The following is a 14,390-nucleotide window of genomic DNA, read 5'->3' on the forward strand; positions in this document are numbered from 1 at the left end:
GAAAGACTTTCGACTTGTTTACATCAGGGTCCCCCATTTTCAATTCGTAATGAAATTGCTATTATGTGTCTGCATGAACACACAACTGTAACTGTACTCAAAAATAACAAAATAAGGGTTGTCTCAGTTCACAACTATATTGGTCAAGTTTTGGGTGGGACTTGTTTGCGTCCCTACAGCTTCTTATTCAATTGAGCGAGATGCTCGGTTATGTCACACAGCCAGTTTGCATCTGACAGTTCAGACAATATTTCTTCAACCCTTTGTTACCTATTCCGCCTGGATCTTTTTTGTATTTTGGGCTGTAAAATTGTCAAAGAATGTCTGAGGAGTAAGTGCTTTTGGCTTTTTTCCTTTGTTACCTCAGATGTTCAACATACATGTATGTGTAAGAATGTGTAATAACTAAGGCTGTCAAAGTTAAAGCTTTATTAACGCATTAACCCACAATTATTTTAACACTGCTATTTTTTAACCCAATATTAATTACCTGAGCTCTTGGGGGGCCACATCAAATGACGTGGCGGGCAGGATTTGGCCCGCGGGCCGTGAGTTTGACACCTATGCCTTACATGATTATAAGACGCCAAAAACAACAATTGAACATAATCACTTCCCATGGTTTCTAAGCTACACCATGCACATCATCAGAATACATCACATATATGTTATTTTCGTGCGTTTATCACAAGCTTTCTCTAAATATTCAGCAAGTGCAAAAACCCTGTGATCAAAAATCCATTTGAATCTATCTGCATCACTAAACCACATTAACTCAAGGTGTTTACACCTGTCAAATAACTTTTTACGCAACTCATAGTATAGTGGACAATAAAACATAAAATGAAACTCTCAATATCAATACCACAGTAAATACAGATCCGCTCCTCTCCTCTCAAGTTGTACAGTGTTTCCCCCCCACCCCAAACTCCCCCCCCCCCCCACTGAACCACCTCCAATGTACAGCCCCCACCCCACCTCCCCAACGTACAGTTTTTACGTCAAATGTATATACTCTTTTCTGGACTCTTTTTGTATCACAAACAGTACTGTATTTGCAAATCTGGTATGTCATAAATGTATAGATGTAGCAGTACTGTATATCTGTATGTCATGTATGTCATATATGTCCTGATTAATTGAAAATGGGGGACCCTGATGTAAACAAGACGAAAGTCTTTCTCTGGTCTGCATCCCCTTAACAATTGTGTGTATTGAGCTGTACTGTATTGTACCCATTCTGCAATCTGTTAATAAAGTTTTCAATCAATCAATAAATTATGTGACCCCCCGGTAACGTCCGGTCTCGAGGTGCAGGGGCAAAATCCCAGAGCGGAGCTGGGCACACAATGACCTTTGTCTTTTTGATAATGGAGCAGACACATACAGTTTTTTTTTTTTTTTCTTTTTTAACAAGGTTTTTTTATTATAATATTCGGTTTTTACAGGCGGTCCCTCATGGGCCAAAAGAAAAGAAAGGTAAAATAATGCCCTCCCTCCCTCCCTCCCCACCCCCACCCCTATACCAGACAAAGTAATTCTAAAATACCTTAAATCATTCATTAATCAATCAGCATTTTTCCTTTTAGCAGTGACATAAGCATCTCTTGTACCTCTTGTACTCTGTAGACATAGAAAAAGAAAAGTAAGAACATAAAAGAATAACAAGCTGAGACTAGGAAGGCCAGTCAGATCCCCTCTGTCACACTCTCCGCTTCCATACCCTCAAAGAAAGTCAGGAAAGGATCCCAAATATTGTGGAATTTTTCGGTACAACCTCTGAGAGTATACCTGATCTTCTCCAGTTTAATATGATACATGACCTCTCTCATCCAGTGGCCGTACACAGGTGGACCTGGGTCTTTCCATTTGAACAGTATTAGCCTTCTGGCCAAGAGTGAACAGAAGGCCAGCATTCTAGATTCCCACCATCTAAAGTCGATGTCCGTTGGGGCCACTCCGAATAATGCAATATATGGTGATGGCTCCACTACCTTTCCAAATATCTTAGAAAAGGTGTCAAATATGGCCTGCCAATAGGTGTGTAACTTTGGACACGTCCAGAACATGTGGAGCAGAGTGGCTGGAGCCTGTCTGCAGCGGTCGCATGTGTCTGGATATATTTTAGAGAGCCTGTCTTTAGACCAATGCAGTCGAAATTGGATAACAGCATGTTTAAGGCATATGGAGGAAGAGAAAATCCCCTGCATTATTTTGTCCCATGTGTCTTCTGTGATAGGGTCATCAAAGTCTGTCTCCCATCTGCCCCTAAGGACATCTAGAGGTGTCAAGTTGCTTCTATTAAGTAATTCGTAGATTCTGCTTATAGCTTGTTTCTGGATCAGTTTACAGTTCAAGATTGAGTCTAAGAGAGAGGCAGGAGGACACAATGGGTAGCAATCAGAGTTTGAAGTTACAAAGCTCCGGAGTTGCAAATATCTATAGAAGTGTGACCTAGGGATTTTGTATTTCTGTACCAGCTGTTCAAAGGAGGCAAAGTTGCCATCTATATAGAGGCCAGACAGCGTAGTCACTCCACTCCCAACCCAACTGTCAAAGGCCTTATCCATCATTGAGGGGATAAACATGTGGTTTCTTGTGATTGGTGTTTAAATGTTTAAGTATCTTCTTACGTTTTACTGGGTGGTTGAGTGATTTAACATTCCAACTCACAAAGTTGACAGAGCACCCTTCCAGCCCTGCGGCATCACCTGTGTCGATCATTGTAGACGAGAGGCCATGCATCTGGAACCTAGAGAGAGCTCAGCACAACTGCAGGTGAAAAGCAAAACAGACGTCTGATCAATTAAGCATGTTGAATGTACAAGTCTGGTAACCCCCTGGTAACCCCCCCCCCCAACCTCACATTAAGCAGGCCCCGAAATAAGGCAGAACACCTTACTCCCAAGCAAGGGCAACCAACATGCCCCGTTAAACACAAAAACGGGTGCCTGATTGGGTGATATAGAATAAATTGGAAGAGGCGTGGGAGTGTGCGTGTGTCCATGCGTCTATAAATGGGTGTGTACCTGGGCATATGCCCTTCAGTGCTTGTGCAGTTACGTGTGTGTGCATGGATGTATCGGACACAGCCAGGGTGTAAGCGTATGGGTGTGTAGGTGTGAGTGTGTGGGTCTATGCCCCTGTATCTGTGTAAACGTGTATGTGTGTCTACATGTGTGTCTGTGCATGCGCGTAATATGCGCCTACGTGTGTGTGGTATGTCTAGATAGTGCATCCATTAGGTGTGCAAGCACGTGCGTCATCGTAGGTGTGGGCGTGTGTGTACATGTTTATATGTCTGTATGTGTATACACATATTGTCCTATTGGAGCCAAAATGATACACTGTTCACATCACCTGTACATCATAAGTAGAGGGTAATGAATTTGCTGGAGATTGGTGAGTCACTTAGCTTGATATATGGTATCCAGTGGCGCCCTCTCAATGCTAGGCAGGTGATGCTACACATAGATTATCACACAGTAGACATTACAGTAGCCTCTATACATATTATTGTCCTGTTGAATGATACGTTGTTCACATCACCTGCATATCATAAGCAGCACGTACACACTGATACATCTCTCTTTCTATGTGGTCTGTTGATATAGGATCAGAGATTTGCTGGGTGTTGAGTGTGTTATATAGCTTAATAACAACCAGTGGTAAATTCTTGAAACTGAGTAGGTGGATCATTACACTAAATTGTTAATTAGCAGATTTTACAGTGAACTTTTAGCAAGCAGTAACCCGTTGGGGACAAGATGGCACATCATTCACAACATCTGTACGGTACAGATATAACATATAAATATCCGAGTATCTCCCCTTTCTGATAGTGATGTGCAGAGCAAACAGTATCTCAAGAATCCTTTATTTTTCTTTTCTAAAGAATGCTAGCATTGTGTGTGCCAAAGGTAGCCTACCCGACCTCTCCTGCTGCTGCGTGCACAATGTTCTTTCTGACGTAGCTCATTGCTTCACTTGCATCGATGAACTCTTTATCTTTTCCCTTGTGCGTGATGCGAAGTCGGGCTGGAAAAAGAATGCCGTACCGGGTGTCCTCTCGACCGCGTAGTAGCTTCCTCACCTCCGTAAACGCAGATCTGGCTTGTGGCATAATCGGGGAAGATTGCAATAGTCACTCCGTTGGCCTGTAATGGAGCCTGGGCACGCGCCCGGCTCAACACCTCGACACAGTCCTGGTAGTAGTCGAGTTTAGCCACGATAGCACGAGGCTTCCCGTCTGTCCTCTTCGGCCCCAGTGTTCTGTGCGAGCGGTCTACCAGCACTTCATTATCCATTTGTAGCACGTCTTTCAGTAAACACAGCTATGGCTTGTGGCATAATCGGGGAAGATTGCAATAGTCACTCCGTTGGCCTGTAATGGAGCCTGGGCGCACGCCCGGCTCAACACCTCGACACAGTCCTGGTAGTAGTGGAGTTTAGCCACGATAGCACGAGGCTTCCCGTCTGTCCTCTTCGGCCCCAGTGTTCTGTGCGAGCGGTCTACCAGCACTTCATTATCCATTTGTAGCACATCTTTCAGTAGTTTTGAGTCCGACGCCGTGGAACTCGAGCCATCCGTCTCAGCCACTCCGAGTATCCTTACATTACACCTCCTCATTCTTCCTTCCATGTCCTCACACTTTCCCCTGAGACCGGCCACCTCTGTATTTAAGTCTTTGATTGTGGTTTGTAACGCTACCACCTCGTCTGACCACGTCGAAAGACCGTCTTCCACGTCCTTGATTGAGACCCTCATTTTGTCAACCTCCTCGTGTAATGTCGCAATACAACTTCGCATTTCTGCTTTCATCTCTTTCAGATCTTTTCTAATACCGTTGAACTCTTTGGAAAGTGCCTCTTTCAGTTCTGATATTATCACCGCTGCGAAGTCCGATTTTAGCGTGAGGAGAATCTCCGCCTTCAAGGCTGCGGTGTCCACGCCAGGCATCTTTGGCGATGTGGTTAGCGGCGAGTCCGGCGACTTGGAACTGGTAGTCGCCATCTGTCCATGAAAACATTGTCCACTGGTTTAATCAATGTTTCCTGAGTAAAATTCACCAAGTTTCGTGAAGTAGAAAGCTTATTAAATTAAAATAAAGCAGAAGCTCGACGAGAGCTCAAACAAACCGCGTGCTACTCCATTGACCGCCTAGCCACGCCCTGTATTTTTCATTTCTATAACAACTTTGTATCGTACTAAATGTTCTTAGTTTTGGTTTGGTATGTAGTAATCCCATTTAATCTGATGTATATTAGACAAGGCTTCCTTAACCAAGGAGATGTTAACAGTATTTACATTCTGGAAAAGGTCAGATACATCCCAGTTGAACATTTTCCTAGCAACTCGACTCTCTGGCATTTTTTATAAATCTGTTCCATAAAGCTAACATGCTGCCATTCCATCTTATTCCACACGGTTCCCATCCCATATCTCCCGTTATTGCCAATACAGGGGTGAATTTATGGACTCCTAGAAAGTACTGTATGTACCGGATGCGAGTGCAGTCCTGTGTGGATGAGAGTGCAGTCCTGTGTGGATGTGAGTGCAGTGCTCTGTGGATGTGAATGCAGTGCTGTGTGGATGTGAATGTAGTCATCCTGCATAATTGTTAGACATGTAATAACCTTTTTATATAAGAGATATAAAAATATGAACCTGTTAATAACATTTTAACCTCTATATCTATTGCCTAGATTATTTGCACTATCTGTGTTCTTTGTGATGTGCTGTGTTTTGGTGAATGATTTTAATGAACTGTTGGGTGGACCAAAGAAAACTTTCCAGCATGTGCAGACAATAATGTTTCTATTCTATTCTGATCATCCTTCTGTTACACTCATCTGTGTTTCACTACACACTTGAGTGCATGCTTACCAACTGTCCGTCTGCAACACTACTATCACCGACATCTAAGGGAGATCCCCCCTTGAATGGCCCTTCTAAGGTTTCTCTCCTCCACACTGCCTGTGGAGCATTTTTACCTATTGTTAGGTTTTAGTGAGTTTTTCCTTACCTTCGCGTGGGGTATGTCTGGGAGTGCTTGCATTCTTTCATTTATTTGCATTTATTTTAGATTTGTTGGACCTTATGGTGTCCTTGTTCAGTTCTTGACTTATTGATATGTTTTCTTCTTGACTTGTTTAAAGAAGACCTGTACGGCCCATGGGGACATTAACGTGTGTTGTTGGGCCTTATAAATACATTTGATTTGATTTGATTTGTTACAAAAAGATGAAGACTTAACATATTCCAAAAACATTGGCGCTGCATCTATATTAACTAGATCATCCCAGGCTTTTGCAGAAACCTCAAAATTCCAGTTTGCGTTACAGTACCGTCTCCACAGATCCAAGTCTTCCTTTAGCCTAAGCAATACCCAAACAGAGGCCTTTGTGGTAATTAAAGATCTTATCAGAGGAGAAGCAGTGTTCTGTGAGCCGTTTCTTCTCTGTATGTATTGTAAACAATAGTGGCTAGTGTTCCCCTCGGCCTACACCTCCCTCCCACCACTGCCCGGGTTCTGCTGGTCCCAGGGAGTGAGCGACCCACAGCGCTTGGCTCTGTGAACCCATCCACCCCCCCTGAGCAGGCCCAGTCAGCACTCTCAGACCACCTACTACAGCCAAGAACAATAGCCCAATAGGCCAGTCACACCAATATTAACATTCTGGAACTCAGCAATTTAGTACAGTGGCCTACAGCTCGTCCATCATAAAACTGGAAGGCCCGCCGAGGAATCCTCACGGTCAACGGAATACGACAGTGTGGGTGGGTGAGTGCAGAGAAGTGACGACCTCTTTCTTCATCGAGGGGCTCTGAATATCACCATAACCTTTGTCCCATTTCTCCGTTCCCTATGCTTATGCTCACTGCAGTAAGACACAGAAGACATTCTACACTGCCTCTCTTCATACGTACGGCTATAGAAACCTGACAACATCATCTTTGTCGTCAAGGGAATCGGAACACATCATCGTCACTTTCCTCCTATTCCTCCATTTCTGTTACGTGAAAAGCACTTTTCTACGCTTATAGATTACGGACCACCACCAGTGTGACACAGAGACATATTGTATGAGTCTCTCTCTCTCTCTCTCTCTCTTCATACCTGTCTCTTGAGTCCTGTGGACTGGGCCGGTGCGTTCTCCTCAAACTTGGCGAGCAGCTGGGTGGCCATGACCTTGACCTTGTTATGGTTGCCCACGGCAGCAGAATCTATCCTCCTGTCCGTCAAGGCAGTGGAGATGGACGGCCGGTCGTCACGGCTGCTCCGTGATACCTCCTCCTGGGGTTAAAAAAATATATTTCTCTCTCAGTTTAGTTCCATTGAAATTGGAACACCTTCTGGCTGACTTGACTTTAGTAATACATTTGTGAATTAAATCAGGGGGAATTAATTACAAGACTCACGTCTTCTGAGTGACCGGCTTGGCTCGTCTTTCTCCTTTTCCCCAATCCGTCCACGTCCTTCTCCTTTTTGTCCTGTTACGAGACACGCGCCGTGAGTTATTTTTAAAAGCAGACAGGATAGGCTATTGACTCACGAGATAACAGGGAAATGTTTTAGCGACCAGTATCTAAATGAGTGGACGGGGAGAGCTGCCGCTGACAAGCCGTGTATCAAAGAGCCCGACCTTGGGATTGCGTTTTCTGGAGATAGCGATGCTTTGGCCCAGCTTGCTGAGGAAGGAGATGGGAGACTTTGTGCTGGCAATCAGCGTCGCCTTCTCCTCTGGGCTCAGGTTCTGGTTTTCTGCAAATTGGAACAGAAACAAAAGGATTTTAGATACAGAGGTTGGAGGTGTATGCAGGGTTCCTGTCGATTAAATTCAGTTAAATGTAAGACTTTTTAAGACCCCTTTGAATATAATTTAAGACCTCTTAAAGGACTCTTAAAAGGCTTAATTATTAAATGTAAGACTTGTTAAGACCCCACGGGAACCCTGTGTATGAGGAGGCACTGGAAAAGGCAATAGCCTCGATCTGGGGCATCCCGTTTTCACAGCATTCGTCAGTGGACTTAACTTCTGCATTTCAGTCTCAGTCTCAGTCTCAGTCTCAGTCTCAGTCTCAGTCTCAGTCTCAGTCTCAGTCTCAGTCTCAGTCTCAGTCACACACACACACACACACACACACACACACACACACACACACACACACACACACACACACACACACACACACACACACACACACACACACACACACACACACACACACACACACACACACACACACACACACACACACACACACACACACACACACACACACACACACACACACACACAATAAGCACGAGCAGTGAACTCCAAGCCCACGTGACTGAACTCAAACTGGAAAGAAACAGACTAAGAAATGATGTAAACTCCATGATCAAAACAGCAAAATAAAAAAATCATCAATGACAAAACCGAGGAAAACAAAAACAAACCATGTGAGCTTTGGAAATTACTCAATAACCAACTAGGCTGCAGTAAAAAACTTAAAACCAGATTCTCAAACATAAACATAAAGACGGACAACACGCTCATCTAGAGCTGCCGCGGTATTGATTATTTCCTTACCGCACAAATTTGCAAAATATTTCCTACCGCCGCGGTTTTTACCGCACGCACAAAAAAAAAAAAAAAAAAAAGTTTGAATGCATTTTTTTTTTAGTAGTGGTCTACTCTTTATAGCATATAGCCTGCCTCTAGTCTAAATGTCTATCTTTAGAGGATGACTTTGCAGCATGAATATTGTTTGGGATTCGGCAAGCACGCATTCGTTATTAAAAGCGAAACACGGATTCGAAGTCTCCCCTCTGGTCGTGCGCCGTTCACTAGGTGTCGCGGGCAGGAGTGGTAGCGGCGCGCCCGCCGGTTACCCCCCCGACCCTTTCTTCTTATTATTATTATAACGTTACTACTTATGATTACAAAGGCATTCGATTTGTGGCATTAACGTTAGTATAGTTACACGTTCGTATTTACCGGACCATAGCAAGGCAAGCGTTACTAAATTAATATCTAAGTTCCTTTCTTTGCTCAGAGCGTGCCGAGTTGTACCCATTCTGCGGTCTGTTAATAAAGTTTTCAATCAGACAAGTGTATAGAACGAAGGGCTTTTATTATAACATTTCGTTGCAGTAAAATCATTATGCCTCGTTCCCTGAGGAGCGACGGCAATCCACTCCGGTCTCCGGTGGGAGCTAACGTACTATTAGCCGTGTTGTGACTGAGCTCTGATCAATGGCTCATGGCTGAGATTCAGGAAGTAAAAGCACTTCGCGTATCTCTTCTGACCAATCTGTGGTCTGCAGTGTTTCATGTGACTTTTCTGGTACCCAATAGGGTCGCTTGGAATCTCGACAGAGAAGTAGGGTATATCTGCAGAGCCGCAAGCCCAACGAGAGCGTAATAATAATAATAATATAATAAAAAACAGCAGTGATGCCGGTATTCAGCCCAACGCTGCGGTGGGCATGATGTAACAGCTCTAAGCTCATAACAGAAAAGCTGGATGTAGCCAATTACTTAAACATTTTCTTCACAAACATAGCCACAACACTGGTAAACAAACTACCCTCCCACTCAGGGCATTATGGGGTAGAACACATAGTAGCATACTACAAGAACCTAGGGGTCCACAAAGACGACTTCAAACTGGAAATGGTAACAACAGATGAGGTACTCAAAAAACTGAGCGCCCTCCAACCTAACAAGGCCACTGGCCATGACAACATCCCCTCCAAATTCCTCAGAGACTCAGCAGCCGCCATCACCCCAGTCATCACACACATAATAAACCTCTCCATAAAACAGGGACACGTCCCCAAGGACTTCAAAATTGCGAGAGTGACCCCTCTGCACAAAAAAGGCAGTAAATTAGACCCAGGCAACTACCGCCCTGTTTCTATCTCGAAAGTCATGGACAATTTTTTATACGAACAGGTCGAAAAATACCTCGCGGAAAAAAATCTAATCTACGAATTCCAATCTGGCTTCAGAACATCCCACTCCACTGACACATGCCTTCTCTATTTAAACGACCACATCAAACAAGAGGTGGACGCGGGCAAATACTGCGGCATGGTCATGCTGGACCTACAAAAGGCCTTCGACACTGTCAATCACACCATTCTGATTGACAAGCTAAAAGCAATGGACCTGTCTCAAAACCCTGCCCTCTTTTCTTGATCCTCCAATCACAGCTGTCGCTTACCTCTGACTTCCGCGTACAAACAAAGTTTGTACGAGGAAGTCAGAGGTAAGCGACAGCTGTGATTGGAGGATCAAGAAAAGGGGCAGGGTTTGAGACAGGTCTTTTGATAGTCTAGGAGAGAGCAGATGGTGGAGGTAAACGGTACCCTATCCCCCCCCCCCTCACAGTAAGCTGTGGTGTTCCACAAGGAAGCATACTAATTTATGCAAATGACATGTCGTCAGCTTGTGACTGCAACTTGTTCCTGTTTGCGGACGACTCAGCCCTGCTGGTCTCTGACAAGAACAAGTTACAGGTTGAAAAAACCCTCAGCTCAGAACTAGGCAAAATCTGCATATGGCTCGCTGATAAACTATCATTACACATGGGCAAAACAGAGTCCATTCTCTTCGGTTCAAATAACAAACTCAGCAAGACCGACGGCTTCTCAGTTACAGTGGGTGACAATATTGTCACAAGGAAAGAAGATATTACCTACCTGGGTTCCATCCTAGAGGCAAATCTTTCCTGTGACAAAATGGCATCCAATGTAATAAAAAAAGTCAACCAACGAACTCGATTCTTGTACCGGATCTCCTCACTGGTAAACAGGAATACCCTGAAGACTCTGGCAGGAGCACTCATTCAAGGGTACTACGACTATGCTTGTACCTCATGGTACCAAAGCACCTCAAAGGCGCTAAAAACAAAATTACAAACATCTCAAAACAAACTGGTCAGACTACTGCTTGACCTTACTCCTAGAACCCACCTCACCCCTGCCCACTTTGACAACCTAGGATGGCTTAGAGTAGACGACAGAGTACAGCAACTTGCAATGGGCCTGGTCTACAAGATACACTACACGACCAAGGTACCCATGTACATGTCAAAATACTTCCCAAAGGTCAGTGAATACCACGATCACAACACCAGAGGGAGCTCCACAAATCATGTTAAACCCAGATTCGGCTCAAACAAGGGACTAAACACGTTTCGCAATTATGCCACATCAATGTGGAACGCCCTACCCAAAGCTGTAAAGGAATGTGAATCACTACCCACTTTCAAAAACACTCAAAAAACACCTAAGGGAGACTGCAATTCGAAACTGGCCAATGTAAATGTCCGAACACAACCCCCTCCAATGTACAGTAAATTACCAAGTATGGTCTTGTCAATATTCCAATGTACAGTTTTGTCTGTACAGTTGTACAGTGTACCGCACCCACCCCACTCCTACCCAACCTCCCCCCCCCCCCCCCCCCCCACCCACCCAACCACCTCCAATGTACAGTCCCCCCCCCCCCCCCCCCCACCTACCCAATCCAATGTACAGTTTCTACATCAAATGTATATACTTTTTTTTCTGGACTCTTTTTGTATCACAAACAGTACTGTATTTGCAAATCTGGTATGTCATAAATGTATAGATGTAGCAGTACTGTCTATCTGTATGTCATGTATGTCATGTTACGATGAATTGAAAATGGGGGACCCTGATGTAAACAAGACGAAAGTCTTTCTCTGGTCTGCATCCCCTTAACAATTGTATGTATTGAGCTGTACTGTACTGTACCCATTCTGCAATCTGTTAATAAAGTTTTCAATCAATCAATCAAACGTTGTGTAACCCAGCAGGTCACCACCACTCTCTCACCTCCAGGGGGCACTGTGTCCTTGAACATCTCGTAGAACTGGCTGAGGTACATCACCATGGAGAGCTTGTCTGGCTCCACCACAGAAGACATCTCCTTGCCGGTCATACAGGGAGAGATGACAAACTCCCTCTCTGCCACGTCGAACGCCAGCTGATTGTTCTTCTCCTGGTCCCTCTCGTCCAGCGACTGGAAATCACTGACGGGAGAAGAAGGGAGCGAAAGTCAGCAGGGATGTAATGCTATAAAATACAACAGCTGTAGAATCAGAAAGGTCTTTATGTAGTTGACACATACAAGGAATTTGATTTGGTCGTTTTTGGCACGACATTAACGGACAGACAATTACAGTAGAATAAAATAAAAAGGTAGAATGAAAATATAATGGAATATAAATTAAATTAAAATAGAAGCACAATAGAATAGAATAGAATAGAATAGAATAGAATTATAAAATAAAATAGGCCAGGGCTGTACAATTGTGCACGATGTGGTCGGTATATAACGGAACGTAAACCAAATGCGTCCACATTTTTATAGGATTCTATAACATTTTCATAACAATAGCACCCTGCACCGTTTTCATTGAGGTTTCTTACAAATTAACGATGCTCTATGTTGTCCTTTATATGCCGATTATCATTAGAATCTTAAATTGTACCATATGTCCCCCTTTAGACAACATATGTAACGCTACCAGCGCACTTTTGGTAAGATAATTAGTTGACCATTCGCGGTCGCTATACCGAGGTCGCAGTATTAGTTTACCGCTGTTCAGATCACGTCGAAGAATATAGACACATCCCAGTGACCTGCGACCTGTGCTAACGCTCTTGGGAAATGCAGTGTTGTAGTTTTCAACATTTTCACCTTTTAATTTTAAACCAATGCTGCCATCTACTGACAACATAAAGTGTTGTCTAATCGTCACCTTGAGAGCCACTTCCGTATACTAGCGTCGCCCCAAACCCATTCTAGAGATTTACTGGGAGTGGGGCGTGGCCGTATTTGGTCCCAGACAATAAGAGTGACTGCAATTGGTCACTGTGACGTTACACCAATTAGGATAAAGATAACAATACAGTGGGATGGAAAATGTATACAGAACATACAGAACATATCAAGTGGCATAAAGTCTACATGGAAGAGTAGCGTTTCTCACAGGTTCTTGGGATAATTGGTTGCAATAAACTGGGTTGGAAACTTTATGGTACATTTTCCGAAAACTTTCTGGACATTTTCCATGGAGAGTTAACACTTTGAGTGCCGGGACCCGTCTTTAGACGTCTTTGCTGGCCATGCTAAAGTTGCCGGAGGACGCGTTACGTCGTCCTTATATCAATATTTCAAAAATCTGCGATCGGATTCATATGTCCCCTCCGCTGGCCTGAGATCCACCAGCAGGACCCACTGAGCTCTCTGGCGGTTCAGGAGCGCCATCTGGTGGCCGATCGGCGCAATCGCCAAACAGGATGTTGAATAGAGGTTGTCATGACGACCGTAGTACTTCCGGGCGCTCGCTATGGGTCATGGGACTCTGGCTCGTCACGCTACACGGTGATCGATTGGCAATAACTCGATAAACAACATGATTTGGACGTATATACCATTATACAAGCTGGAGATGGACCGGGTAAAAATATATCCCATAATGATAAGATTTCTACTCGACGATGATCGCCCAACGGCGCGCGGAGACTGGGGTGAGTTTCAGCGTGTAACATTACCGTCTTCGATACTAACTGCTATTATCAACATTTGACCCACATTAGATGATTGGTATAACGCTGCCCACGGAATTATAAACGCCCCCTCGCCCATCCGGTCAACATCAGATGACGTGTAGTAACTTCTAGAAGTACGTCTAGTTGGAATTTTTTATATCGCGCTGATTGCCATCAAACTGTATTTCATCATCAATATAATGCATTTGGGGCTATATATCACGTTCTGGAGAAAGCTGCAGAAAGAGATGAAAACATACTTATACATTAGACCATACTTTACTATGAATATGTGAATGAAAAAGTTTAACGTTGCTACACAATGAACAATACATATAGGACTTTGAATGGGCCCTAATAATGGCAATGTAGCAATAGAATTTAAAAAGTTATAGCCCTGCAAAGAAGGGGACTTTCTCCATAGACAAATAGCGCTGGCAATCTATGGTATATCATGAATTTAACCTTAGGCAGCCAAAGTGTTAAGCTTGGGAATTTGGGTAATGGCGCCCAATTTCAATACAAAACTATTTTCTTATAATAGTGAACTTTTTGGTGGAAATGCACATAATAAGACGATATTAGGTCTTGTGTCACGTTTTGGTTAAAATATCCCCGTCCAGAGCCAGTCTATATAATATAATGACACAGATGGTGCAGACTGTGGTAGTTTTGAATGGAAAAGCCACAAGTTAACACTAAAGATGGCAGCAACAAACAAGGTTCAATCGACCCCCCCATAAATAATGCTCACTCCTAGCCTAGCACTGTCCAGTCGATTGACCTATCTACATGTGCAAATGTAACCTG

General features: G+C 43.8%; 1 protein-coding gene across 1 annotated transcript in view; it reads right to left on the reverse strand.

Annotated features, from left to right (window-relative positions):
- Positions 1–14,390, reverse strand: part of mical3a (microtubule associated monooxygenase, calponin and LIM domain containing 3a) — a 228,196-nt gene that overhangs the window by 71,802 nt on the left and 142,004 nt on the right. The window contains 4 exon segments of the mRNA XM_084335409.1: positions 7,122–7,298; positions 7,424–7,495; positions 7,648–7,766; positions 11,859–12,055. Of these exon segments, the coding sequence (XP_084191535.1) occupies positions 7,122–7,298; positions 7,424–7,495; positions 7,648–7,766; positions 11,859–12,055 (565 nt within the window).

The sequence above is a fragment of the Notolepis coatsorum genome (assembly GCF_963971535.1).
Source record: "Notolepis coatsorum genome assembly, chromosome: 18".
Taxonomy (NCBI): Eukaryota; Metazoa; Chordata; class Actinopteri; order Aulopiformes; family Paralepididae; genus Notolepis; species Notolepis coatsorum.